This window comes from Chiloscyllium plagiosum, unplaced genomic scaffold (assembly GCF_037043375.1).
Source record: "Chiloscyllium plagiosum isolate Xiang-an unplaced genomic scaffold, Cpla_swu_hap1 HiC_scaffold_2, whole genome shotgun sequence".
Taxonomy (NCBI): domain Eukaryota; kingdom Metazoa; phylum Chordata; class Chondrichthyes; order Orectolobiformes; family Hemiscylliidae; genus Chiloscyllium; species Chiloscyllium plagiosum.
The window spans coordinates 2852786-2865664 of record NW_028270140.1 but is presented as its reverse complement, the minus strand read 5'-3'; the positions used below and the strand labels follow the sequence as shown (position 1 = coordinate 2865664).

Sequence of the window (12879 nt, the reverse complement as noted above, 5' to 3'; positions counted from 1 at the left end):
TTTATCTTGCCTTTTGTTTCTGCCTGTTTAATCAGGTTGCCCTCAGGTTTATTGGAGAAAAGCCAGCACGACTATATGATCATGAGGAATTTTGCTTCTAGTTCTTTTACAAAATTGTTCTGTGGCTTTTACGTTTTGTCTAATCTATTCAAACTTTGGCCTCTACCTGCCCTTGTCTGTCAGTTAGGAATACCATTTCAAGATCACCTTCTTGTGCGACCGGAGGTTCTTTCTCTAGGGCACTATTATTTTCTGGTACCAGTCACATCCAGACTCACAATCAATACTTACACTCAACTTTCATACTCTCCCTCGTTCATCACATACTGTCCTTGTAATTCTGGGTAGTAGCAGCCTCAAGTATAAAAGGTGTATTTACAGGATCTTTGATAAGTTGCTATAATGTTTGAAGTTGATGAATGAGGTCCTGAATAAGTCGAGTGCTTCATCCTGGATTTTCAATTTTCAATTTACATTCATCTAGACAAGTGGAGAATATTCCATCACGCATGACATCTGCCTTGCAGATGGTGGAATGGCTTTGCAAGTCTAGAGCTGAAAATGTGTTGCTGGAAAAGCGCAGCAGGTCAGGCAGCATCCAGGGAACAGGAGAATTGACGTTTCGCGCATAAGCCCTTCTTCAGGAATGAGGAAACTATAGGTGACTCCAGACCCACTGCAATGTGGTTGACTCTTAATTACTCCCTGGGCAATTGGGAATGGGGAAGAAATGCTGGCCTGGCCAGCGATGTCCTAATCCCATTAATGATTTTTTAAAAAATGTGGTTTCAAGGTTCAGAAACTGGGAAATCAATATACAGGGATATTCAAAGTTCCAGAAGAATAGACAAAAAGAAAAAGGAAGTAGGACTGAGTAATTAATAAAGGATGGTATCAGATCAGTAGTGAGTAATAATATATGCACAATAGATCCTAATGTGGAATCAGTTTGGGTGAAGATAAGGAATAGCAAGGGAAAGAAATCAAGGGTGGAGTTTGTCCATAGGCCCCTGAAGAGCTGCTTCACTGTAGGACAAATGATAAATCAGGAAATAAAGGAGGAGTTTGGGAAGGAAACTACAATTGCCATGGGTAATTTTACTCTGCGTGTTAACAGGACAAATCAGATAGGTACGGGTAACATCGAAGATGAATCTGTGCAGTGCAACAGGGAATGTTTCTTTGGACAATACATTGTACAACCTACCCAGGAGCAGGCTGTTTTAGATCTGGTAAAGTGTAATAAAGAAGGATTAATAGGAGATCTTGTAACTAAGAATCCCCTAAGGGTTAGCAATCACGCAGTAAAATCTTAAATTTGGTTTGAGGGAAAGCAACTCAGATCTCAAACCAGTGTCTTCAACTTACTGTACATAATGACAGAAGCCTGGATAGGGTGGACATGGAGAAGATGATTCCATTACTGGGAGAGACTAGAACCCAAGGACACAGCCTCAGAGTGACGGGCTGACCCTTTAGAACTAAGATGAGGAGGAATTTCTTCATCCAGAGAGTGTTAATCTGTGGAATTCATTGCTGCAGAAGGCTGTGGAAGCCAAGCCATTGAATGTATTTAAGACAGATAGAGATGGTTTATTGATTAATAAGGGGGTCAAAGATTACAGGTGGAAGGCAGGAGAATGCAGTTGAGAATCATATCAGCAACCATGGGCCGCATAGCCTAAATCTGCTCCGATATAATGGTTTAATGAGAAATGGGATAAAGAAAGAGTTGCCTAAAGTAGGTTAGGAAAATAAACTAAGTAGAAGGTCAGTAGATGAGCAGTTGCAGATAATTAAGCAGGTATTTCATAATATTCAGTGAAAGTTTATTTCAGCTGATAAGAAAGATAAACCACCTATGGTTAACAAAGGTGGTCAAGGAGAATATCCAATCCAGACTAAGACAAACAAAGTAGTTTTGTTTTGGATTCACTGCTGTTTGTCATTTTAGATTTCACAGGGTGACGCAACATCGAGGGCCAAGGGGCCTGTACTACACTCGTGAAAACTAATGGTGGCCAGAGGAATGGGAACCAGTAACGGACAATGAAAAAGCTAATAAAAAGAGAAAAAATTATTATGAAAGTAATTTGGCAAGAAATATAAAAACAACAACAAGAGCTTCAATGGATATATAAAAAGAGAGCAGCTAAAGTCAGTATGGGACTCGGAGGAGGTGACTGGGAAACTGATAATGGAAAACGTGGAAATGGTCAATAATATGTAATATATGCAGCTTAGACAATTCAGTGGTGAATCAAGATAACACTTTAACCAAACTGTCCCACATGCTTCAGACCATAAGACCATCCTATTTAAGTATAAGCATTGTTTAGTGGTGTACAGTTGAAAGGAATCTATGACAAACATATTCCTTGAAAGCCTGAAATTCCTACTGACTAGCATCATTTCTTTAGTTTCATAATTATCCTCATCCTCTGCCTTCAAATTCTCTTCATGCCACAATTTATAAAACATACCCTTTTTGTTTTGGTGGTGTGTTGCAATATGGTACTCTTCGTCACACTTGTGGCACCTATTCAATGATCTTTGAAGATTTCTGGAATTCATTCACTTGTTGCTTTGCTGTCCTGATTTTTTCCTCTGCTGTCTTTGCCAGACCTATAAAAGTATCTTTTATCTTCATTCTGCTGGTCCTTAAGCCATCTGTATCTGGTGTCTGCACTGGTTTGAAATCTGGCAATTATTAAGTCTTCTATACATTGTCTCATTTATTCCATGAGGCTGAGGGAAATGATTGCTTCCTCAGGAATCTTTTCTCAGGCGACAGACATTAGAGCTATCAGTCTCTTTCCTGAAAATCAAACAGCAGTGAAAACCAATTGTTTGTCCATGTGAGACACCTAGCAGAGAGGTTCAAATTGAACTGTGTTAATATTATATACAATCCATCAAAGTCCACAATAATAAAACAAAAAACTGCAGTTGCTGGAAATCTGGAATGGAAATTACCAGAGAAACTTGGCAGGTCTGGAATCATCCGTAGAGAGAAAGCAGTATCGATGTTTCAGCCCCGAGATCCTCTTCATTCACTGGCCATTCTAGCAAAGCTGCTTTTTCTCTGCCTTTCTCTCTATCTCCGTATGATCAGCTGGTCTCTGCCTTTTGCCATACCCGTCTCCTTGGAGGGTCTCCAGAAAGTCCAAAAGATTGGTCTGCAGGTGAACCCTGTTTTTATACATTATGGATGGCTTGCTGGAACTTTTTATAGTTCTGGCCAATTAGGGAGACTCACTTAGTGGTTTGAAATATTGTCAATCATCTGGATGACTTGCTCTTGTCTGTTTCTTTGGGTAGCAGAGCCCAGTGTCTTTCTGTCTGGGCTCTCTATTGTTTAGTGCATGTTGAGGATATGTCTGTCCATGATAACTATTGCTTTTTACATTATGCTAATGTCATTATGATCTAGCTGCTGTGTTTGCAGTGTTTGGTGAGTGGATTTTGTGACTTCAGGGTTTTACTTGGCCAATGTACCCAGCAACCCTTGCAGTTTGTCCAAGTTAGCAATCTATCTGTGCATTAGCAGCCAGGATGTTAATGATATTAACATAATGTTTTTGCTTTGACTTGGAGATGCCAGTGTTGGACAGGGTGGGCAAAGTTAAAAATCACACAACAGCAGGTTATGGTCCAACAGAGTTATTTGGAAGCACTACTTTCGGAGCGACGCTCCTTCATCAGGTGGTTGTTTTGCTTTGTTTTGCTTTGAAATGGATGAATCACAAATGGGCCTTACCTTATCTCCATTTTAACTTTACTCGTTATAGTGACAGGATATTCTTTATCTTTAGCTTCCACTATTCCAGGATATCTCCAGCCACTACCATCACCTATAAAACCACACTACAAGTCAGATTTTCACCTTCTTCTCCTCCTTACTTTCTGGAGGTCCTTCCACATCTTCTTGTTCATTTTACATCTAGCTAACTGTCTGCTATAACTTCCCACACAGTTGCAGCATGTTACACAAGACATACTACGTAATATTTACAGTACAAAAAAATGTTGTTTGGTTCATTAGATCTAACTGTTATGTTACATTATGTATAATCCTTTCCCCCTGAAGCAATTATCTAGCATCTGGTTTAATAGATGTGATAGCCAAGTTTAAGAGGCAGTTAGACAGCCACATGAACAGGCTGGGGATAGAAGGACATGGAGCATGTTGCAGGCAGATGGGATTAGTTTAGCACGGCATCATGGTCAGCACAGACACTATGCTCTATATTTAATCAGCTTGACTACTCCTTATGGTGGCATGTTCCATACTCTAAACCTACTACAAACCTACCGACTCCCACAGCTACCTGGACTACACCTCCTCCCATCCTGCCCCCTGTAAAAACGCCATCCCATTCTCCCAATTCCTTCGTCTCCGCCGCATCTGCTCCCAGGAGGACCAGTTCAAAATACGTACAACACAGATGGCCTCCTTCTTCAAGGACCGCAATTTCCCCCCCGACGTGGTCGACGGTGCCCTCCACCGCATCTCCTCCACTTCCCGCTCCTCCGCCCTTGAGCCCCGCCCCTCCAACCGCCACCAGGACAGAACCCCACTGGTCCTCACCTACCACCCCACCAATCTCCATGTACAGCGCATCATCCGCCGTCACTTCCGCCACCTCCAAACAGACCCCAGCACCAAGGATATATTTCCCTCCCCTCCCCTATCAGCTTTCCGTAGAGACCACTCCCTCCGCGACTCCCTTGTCAGATCCACACCCCCCACCGACCCAACCACCACTCCCGGCACCTTCCCTTGCAACCGCAGGAGGTGCAACACTTGCGCCCACACCTCCCCCCTCACTTCTCTCCAAGGCCCCAAGGGAAACTTCCATATCCGCCACAGATTCACCTGCACCTCCACCCACATCATCTACTGCATCCGCTGCAGCCGGTGTGGCCTCCTCTATATTGGGGAGACAGGCCGCCTACTTGCGGAGCGATTCAGGGAGCACCTCTGGGCCACCCGGACGAACCAACCCAACCAACCTGTGGCACAGCATTTCAACTCCCCCTCCCACTCCACCGAGGATATGCAGGTCATTGGACTCATCCACCGCCAAACCACAACAACCCGACGGTCGGAGGAGGAGCGTCTTATCTTCCGACTGGGAACCCTCCAACCGCAGGGGATGAACTTGGACTTCACCAGTTTCTTCATCCCCCCTCCCCCCACCTTGTCTCAGCCGGATCCTTCCAGCCCGGCACCGCCTTCCTGACCTGCAGTCTTCTTCTTGACCTCTCCGCCTCCACCCTACTCCGACCTATCACCCTCACCTTGACCTCTTTCCACCTATCACATTTCCAACTCCCCTCCTCCAAGTCCCTCCTCCCTACCTTTTATCTTCTCCTGCTGAACACTCTCTGCTCATTCCTGAAGAAGGGCTTGTGCCCGAAACGTCGAATCTCCTGTTCCCTGGATGCTGCCTGACCTGCTGTGCTGTTCCAGCAATAAAGTTTCAACTTTGATCTCCAGCATCTGCAGACCTCACTTTCTCCTCCATACTCTAACCACAATGAGTCAAGAGGTTTTTTTTCTGAAAACTTTATTAGATTTATTAGCAATAATCCCATACTTACAGTTCCGAGCTTTAAACAAACCACAAATTATTTACTTTTTACCCAATTGAAAACCTTCATAACTCTATGGACCCCTATCCAGTCACGAACCAGCATTCTCTTTTGTGAAGAGCTCCAGCTTTTTCCTTCCAAAACAAAAGGCAATCTCTACCCATTTCTCTTAATAACACTATTGCCATGTGAACCGAATAATCTTTCTATTTTGGATACCTATTTTAATGTATTTCTTCCAATTAGTGTGTGTTTCTAATTGTGAGGCTGGGGGAGGACCAAGGGGCCAGGAATGCAATGTTGCAAACTCTGATTCAGTGTGAACCATACAGTTCAGTTCTGACGAAAGGCCATTGATCTACAAAGTTATCTTTCTTTCTCCACATGTGCTGCCTGATCCTCTGACTGTTTCCATTTTCTGCTTTTACTTTTATTGTGTTCATTCATGGGATGTAGGTGTCACTGGCTGAGCCAGCATTTATTGCCCATTCCTACTTGCCCATGAGCATGTGGTGGTGAGCTATCTTCTTGAACTTCTGCAGTCCTTGGGATGTATGTACACCCCCAGTACAGTGAGGAAATTCCAAGATTTTGACTGAGCAAACTTTAATAATGTAAATATAATTCTAGGTTCGGCTGTTCTGTGGCTTGGAGGGGGACTTAAAGGTGATGTTCTGATGTAACCTTTGATTTTGGCCTTCTCGGTGGCAGAGGTCATGTGTTCAAAAAGTAAAACGCAATGATTGTTGGTAGGTTACTGCACATCACATAGATGGTACATATTGCTGCCACTGTGTACCAATGCTGAAGTGAATCCAAATAAACGTGTTGGACTCTAACCTGGGGTTGTGTGATTTTTAATTTTGTACACTCCAGTCCAACACTGGCACCTCCTAATCAATGCTGAAGGTAGTGAATAGTTAAGGTGGTGGATTTGATTAGCACCAAATGGACTCCTTTGTCCCGGGTTGTTTTGAGATTCTTGCGTGTTGCTGGAGCTGTATCCATTCAGGAAAGTGGACAGTCAGACTGCTGACATGTGCCCTATAGATGGTGGACAGGCTTTGAGGAGTCAGGAGCTGAGTTACTAACTGCTGAATCACTAGTCTCCAACCTTCTCTTGCAGCCATTGTATTATTATAGCTTGGCCAATTGAGCTTCTGGTCAATCTTCTTTAGTTCTAAAATATACTTTATTCATAAAAATCTTTGCTTACATACATAGTCCCTAAGCAGTTCTGTCTGTACAGTATGGAGAAACAAACAACATTGGAGTTTAACTCGAACTAACAAAGGCATCTCTTACTTGTACAAGATTATAACTAACATATTAGAAGCATTGGGAGGTCTGATTACTGAACTGACCGTCATTTAACTTTAACAGAAACAGCTTAGATAATAGTCTTTCCAGACTGCACCTTGATGGCAGCTACTGCAAATTTCTAGTCGATTGTAAACCCCAGGATTTTGATAGTGGGAGATTCAGTGTGGATAATACCATTGAATATCAAGGGGATATGGTTAGATCCTCTCTTGTTGGAGATAGTTACTGTTCGACACTTGTGTGGCCTAAATATTACTGCCATCAAGCATCTCAGTCTTAAATTTACCCAAGGACTCTGCTCCCACAGCTCCCTGTGGTAAGGAGTTCCAAAGTTTCATAATACCCTGATAGAATAAATATTATAACCACTAATCAGTCCAATTTGAACGTGAGCAGTATCTTGGGAGTGGTGAATGCTATTCAGAATTGTGCAATCATCAGTAATGAGGAGATAAGGTCATCAATGAAGCAGCTGAAGATGATTGGGCACAGGTCACTATTCTAAGGAACTCCTGTAGTGATATTCTGGAAGCAAGATGATTGACATCCAACAATCTCTGCTTCTGTAGTAGATGTGACTTCCACCAGTAGAGAGATTATCCCACCCCTAACCTCAATTCCTAATGAAGTTTTGCTCATGCTTGTGATGTCACACTTGGTTAACTGTGGCCTTGAAATCAAAAGCAGTCACTGTCAACTTCCCTCTTCTGTCCATTTTTGAAGCAAGGCTGCAATGAGATCTGGAGCTGCGTGGCCCTAGAAGAATCCAAGAGGGGCATCGATGAGCAGGCTATCATTTTGCAAGTGCCACTTGATAGCATTATTGATGACCCCTTTCTTTATCTTGCTGATGATCAACAGTTGGGAAGGGGGGAAAGGAGTGGTAAAGCAGACATAATGGGAGAGTTTAGGACCAGAGGGTATAGTCTCAGAATAAAGAGTCACTAATTTAAGACTGAAATAAGGAGAAATTTCTTTTCTCAGGGCAGTGTGAAACTTTGGATCATTGCTACCGAGAGCTGTGGGGGCAGAATCCTTGTGTTTATTTAAGACTGAGATAGATAGATTCTTGATCAGTCGGGAAATCAAATATTATGGGGAAAAGCACAGGAAATTGGACATGAGGAATGTCCGCTCAGCCATGATCCTACTGAATGGCAGAACAGGCTCAGAGGGCTGAACAATTGATTCCTGTTTTAGTTGGGTATGTCTTATGTTGGGTTGCATAGTGGTAATGACACTGGGTGAGTAATTCAGAGGGAGACAGTGAGGCCTGCCGATGCTCAGAGTCAAGAATGTGTTGCTATAATGTAGAGTCCCAGGCTGATGCTCTGGAATCCCACAAGAGTATTTGGTGAAATCTGAATTCAATCAACATATCTGGAAATAAAAGCTAGTCCTAGTCATGGTGACAACAAAATGAGAATCAGTTGTTGTAAGGGCCAATCTGGTTCATTAATGCTGTTGAGAGAGATTCTTTCTTGATCTAACCTACGTATGGCTCTCTATCCCTGGCCATATGATTGACTGTTGCCTGTCCTCTTGAAATGGCCCAAGAAATCTCTAAGTTTAAGAACAACTGAAAATGGGCAACAAATACTGGCCTGGCCAACAATGCCCACATTCTATGAAAGGATAGAGGAAAGAAACAAAATCTTTTGTGGATAGGAGACATCTTGGCAATTTTCCACATTCCTGGGTAAGGCCCACACTATAGCTGTGTCAGAACAGCATTTAAAAACAACTGTGACTCCCTGGTGGTTTGCCACATTAATTCCCATTCCCAATCCTGCACCAAGTTTCCAATTTTAGATGCAGGTACAATTACAACATTTAAAGGACATTTTAAACCATAAATAGGAAAGTTTAGAGGGATATAGTCCAAACACAGGCCAAGTGGGGCTAGTGTATTTTGGGAAACTTAGTCAGCATGGACTATTTGGGCCGAAGGGTCTGTTTCGATGCTCTATGACTCTACTCCATTCAAAATCAGTGTGAGGGTGTAGCACGCTGCACTCTCTGATTTGAAAATTGATGCAAGGGACTTCAGAGCTTAGCTTTACTCAGTTTTATTCACAGAAATGAGGATGGGGTTGGGAGGATTTATCAATACCACTGAGAAGGTGGCATGTTGAAATTTGAGATGGACAGCAGCGTGGCGTCTCAGTGATTAGCACAGCTGCCCCATAGCACCAGGGACCCGGGTTCAAATCCAGCCTCGTGCGACTGTCTGTGTGGAGTTTGCACATTCTCCCCCGTGTCTGCGTGGGTTTCCTCTGGGTGCCCTGGTTTCCTCCCACAGTCCAAAGATGTGCAGGTTAGGTGAATTGGCCATGGGAAATGTGGATGGGATGGGTTCAAGTCCCAACTGCTCTCTAAGTGTGTCATAACATCTTTGAATTGATTGATTAGAAAATATTTCTCGCATGACCTTTCTACACTGCTCGTGGGAATGAATGGCTATTTCTTCGAATTTCACTACAGTTTCATTAAATTTCCAATTTGCAGTACTGCTTCCTATTTCTCTTTCTCACTCGCTCCCTTATCTCCCGTTTTCTTATTCCCTCTGCTTGTATTTTTTAAAAACAGTTTTTCCCTATGTTAAATACTTTTGTCTCCTTTAGCTACCTGCATCACCCCACGTTCGATATGTGACGGTGTCATCCAAGTCTTTGCTGGAGCAGGCAGGCAATACGTCTGGCCTATCTGCAAAGCCCCAGAAACTCACAATTTGTTTTGTTTCCCTCCTGAACAGATGTCGATTGACGTGCCGTGCATTTCAGATCATCGGCCTGTTTTGCTTTATCAGACATTTTGTTTCAAGAGACGCTTTCCCTTTAAGATCTCCCCAAACCCCGGGCTAAAAAGGAACACCTTTCTGCTACGTCCATCCTACTTACCTTGAAAGACAATCCACGCAAATATTTTTGGGGGAAAAAAAGTTCAGCAAATGATCCTTTGAGCAACTGACTTATTTCCCTAGCCCTACCCTCAAAAACAGGCACGTACATCAAACTCTCTTCCTGCACTGTGTCACATTGTCGGCATCCGCAGCGCTGCGCTCACACATCCTCCTTTACATTTAGTAGCAACTGAGCCAGAACGTGTTTAATATTGAAACCTGCAGCAGCCTTTCTGTGTGTGTGTGTGTGTGTCTCTCGCGATGTTTAAACTATGCTGTGCCCTGCCCAGTGCTGTGTGGAGCTAACTGTTGGGTTTTTGTGTGTGTGTATATCCAGCAGTAACACTCCCCCACCCTCCCTCCGCACACTGAGCCTCCAATGGGAGCTCAGCGCCGACTTATAACAGCTGAGGCCGCCCAGGGATGTGTGAGATAAAGAGGGAAGGACACAGAGAGAAAGAGAGCGCGCTGCAGTTACTGAGGAATACAGGGAGGGGGGGAAAAAATAGAGACAGGGCTCCGGCTGGGAGCTGATTCCCATGAATGTGTGGGCTCTGGGAGTAGCCCATCTAACATTGTAGTGAGCAGCAGTGTGTAGAGGGACCGAGCGGTAAAAATAGCAGCGAGAGGGGGATATCAGGTTTACACAGGGTCTGACTGAGACAGAGGAGGGATCAGTGTGGCTGTAGTCTCCCTCCTGTCTTTTTGTTTGAGCTGAATTTGACTGGGGTTTCTTTTGTTTGAGGTCTCCTTCTGCTGCTGTTGCTATTTTAATAGGTGTGACAGTGTCGGTTGGCGGGCCGAGGGCAGGAGCAGGAGGAGACAGTGAGGATGGAGCCCGGTTCCCCCAGCTCCCCGGCCGGTGAGCAGCCTCCAGCCGCTCCGCCCGAGCCTGCGGTGCCGCTCCGTCCAGTGGCCAGTCAGAGCCGCTTCCAGGTCGACCTGGTGACTGAGGGGGCGGCAGGAGCGGCAGAGGGGCCGAAGGGACGGAGCCCCAGCCCGAGCCCGGAGCAGGAGGACCAAGGCATCGCTCCCCCCGGGGATGAGAGCACGGCAGCGGCGGCCGAGGAGGCGAAAGGCAGGTTCCGGGTGAATTTCGTGGACCCGGCTTGGGAGGAACCGGCCGGCTCGGGCTGCGGGATTTCCCCGCAACAGGCGCCACCGCAAGGCAGCGAGGCGGCGATGAATGGCTACCCCCAGAACGGTGACACCTTGCTGAGTGAGGGCAGCCTGCATTCGGCCGGCACCACCACCCATCATTACTATGATACACACAGCAACACCTACTACCTACGAACTTTCGGTCACAACACCATCGATGCAGTGCCCAGGATCGATCATTACAGGAATACAGTGGCTCAGCTCGGAGAGAAACTCATCAGACCCAGCCTGGCGGAGCTACACGATGAGCTGGACAAGGTACATTCGCGCATCTCTCTCCCTCTCCGTCCCTCCCCAGGCTACAGCAGGGTGCAGCAATGCTGTGTACACCACCCTGGTGGTCAGAGGCTCCCAGCCTGTCTCTGTCTCTGTCTGTGTCTGTGTCTCTGTGTGCCCTGACATCCTTGTGGATGTGGTATGCTGAAAATTGATGGAATGCCGACATTTGTTAAATGCTCTGGCAGTGAAATTGTGTAGCCTGCAGGTCACCTGGTGCTGTGATGGAAGTTAGTTAGTCAGGAATTAGAAGTGATTGAGTACATTTTTAAACAAAAATCATCCACACTTTTTTTTTGCCTGCACAATCTATTATCCTGCCCTCCTGCTCCTGGTTATATTGATAAGGGATAGTGGTGATGTACTTGGAGCGTGACAAATTTTCACTAAAATAGACAGACGATGCGTAACTGAGAATGAATGCGCAGAATTAACTTTCCATCTAAAGGTTGTGTGCAGATGTGGGCACTAAAACAGTTGCTCCCTAGCTCTAGATTTCCAGGTGTGCATATAACAAATGCTGCTCCCATGACATGACATTCGCTAGACAATCTTTCACCCCTCTAATTGCAAGCAATGGATTCCAGTGACTTGGAATTCAAAGTCAGTATTAAGATTTAGTTCTTCACAAGGGTAGGCGGTGGTCGAGTATCATAGTTGCACTGTTAATCCAGAGACCCTGGTAATGTTCTGGGGACCCAGGTTCGAGTCCTGCCATGACAGACGGTGAAATTTGAGTAAAATTCCAGATTTTTATTAAGAGTCTAATGAGGACCATTAGACAAACCACTGTTTGTCTGGTTCAGTAATGGCCTTGGGGAAGGAAACTGCCATCCTTACCCAGTCTGGCCTACATGTGACGCAAGACCTGCAGCAATGTGATTTGATTCTTAAATGCCCTCTGGGCAATAAACACTGGATGAGCAGTGACTGCGTTATCCTGTGGATAAATAAATAAAACTTTTGAGATGTTGTTAGATGGGAGGTTTGTGTTCAGTGTTTGGATGAAGTTTTTTGTGGTAAGATATGCTGTGTTCTTACAGGTGTGTCTATGGGATGTTCAGTTTCTTTCCATCTGTATTCTCTTCCTGCAGTCTCTTTTCCCCCCACTCCCATGTAGTTATCCATCCACATTTCTGGCCTGTTCCACAGTAAACCATCATTTTTGATATCACCAAAGATGCTAACCATACCATAAAACTTTTGGGAATTTTTATCGGCTGTCCTCTTCACTCAATAATTGCTGAAGACTGCAACTATAGCAGATTAACAGCAACGGAGTTTCAATGTTAAAAGCTAGGCAGGGGTTACTTTTGGGGGTGATTAAATCCTCATCTAAATGAAACTGTATGTCAGACTTGCAAAATGCCCAGTCTGTTTAGATGCTGTGTTGTTGGTATTGAGTAATCGGTTCCTGTTGTTTGTGCATGTGGTTCTTTTTTTTTGACAGCAGCTGACTGTATTGGTCGTAACCTTTGACCTGCCATTCTGTAGTAGGAACTTTGTGAAAACCCAATCTTTATCCTGCTGAAAAATAGATTTGGGCTCTTTGTGTGGCAGTTCTGCAAGTGGATATATTGTTTAGGCATGGACTTTGCTGAATAATGACCCTTCAGGTG

The 12879-nt window shown here is 44.6% G+C and overlaps 1 protein-coding gene across 2 annotated transcripts in view; it reads left to right on the top strand.

Annotated features, from left to right (window-relative positions):
- The first annotated feature begins 10163 nt into the window (after nucleotides 1-10163).
- The window catches only part of slc12a2 (solute carrier family 12 member 2), a 230423-nt gene continuing 227707 nt past the window's right edge, over nucleotides 10164-12879 (top strand). Inside the window, exon 1 of one of the 2 annotated variants that reach the window (XM_043718096.2) lies at nucleotides 10164-11242. In XM_043718096.2, the coding sequence (XP_043574031.2) occupies nucleotides 10655-11242 (588 nt within the window). In that variant the 5' untranslated portion in view covers nucleotides 10164-10654. The remainder of the gene's footprint in view (nucleotides 11243-12879) is intronic. The other variant, XM_043718088.2, reaches the window with a different exon arrangement.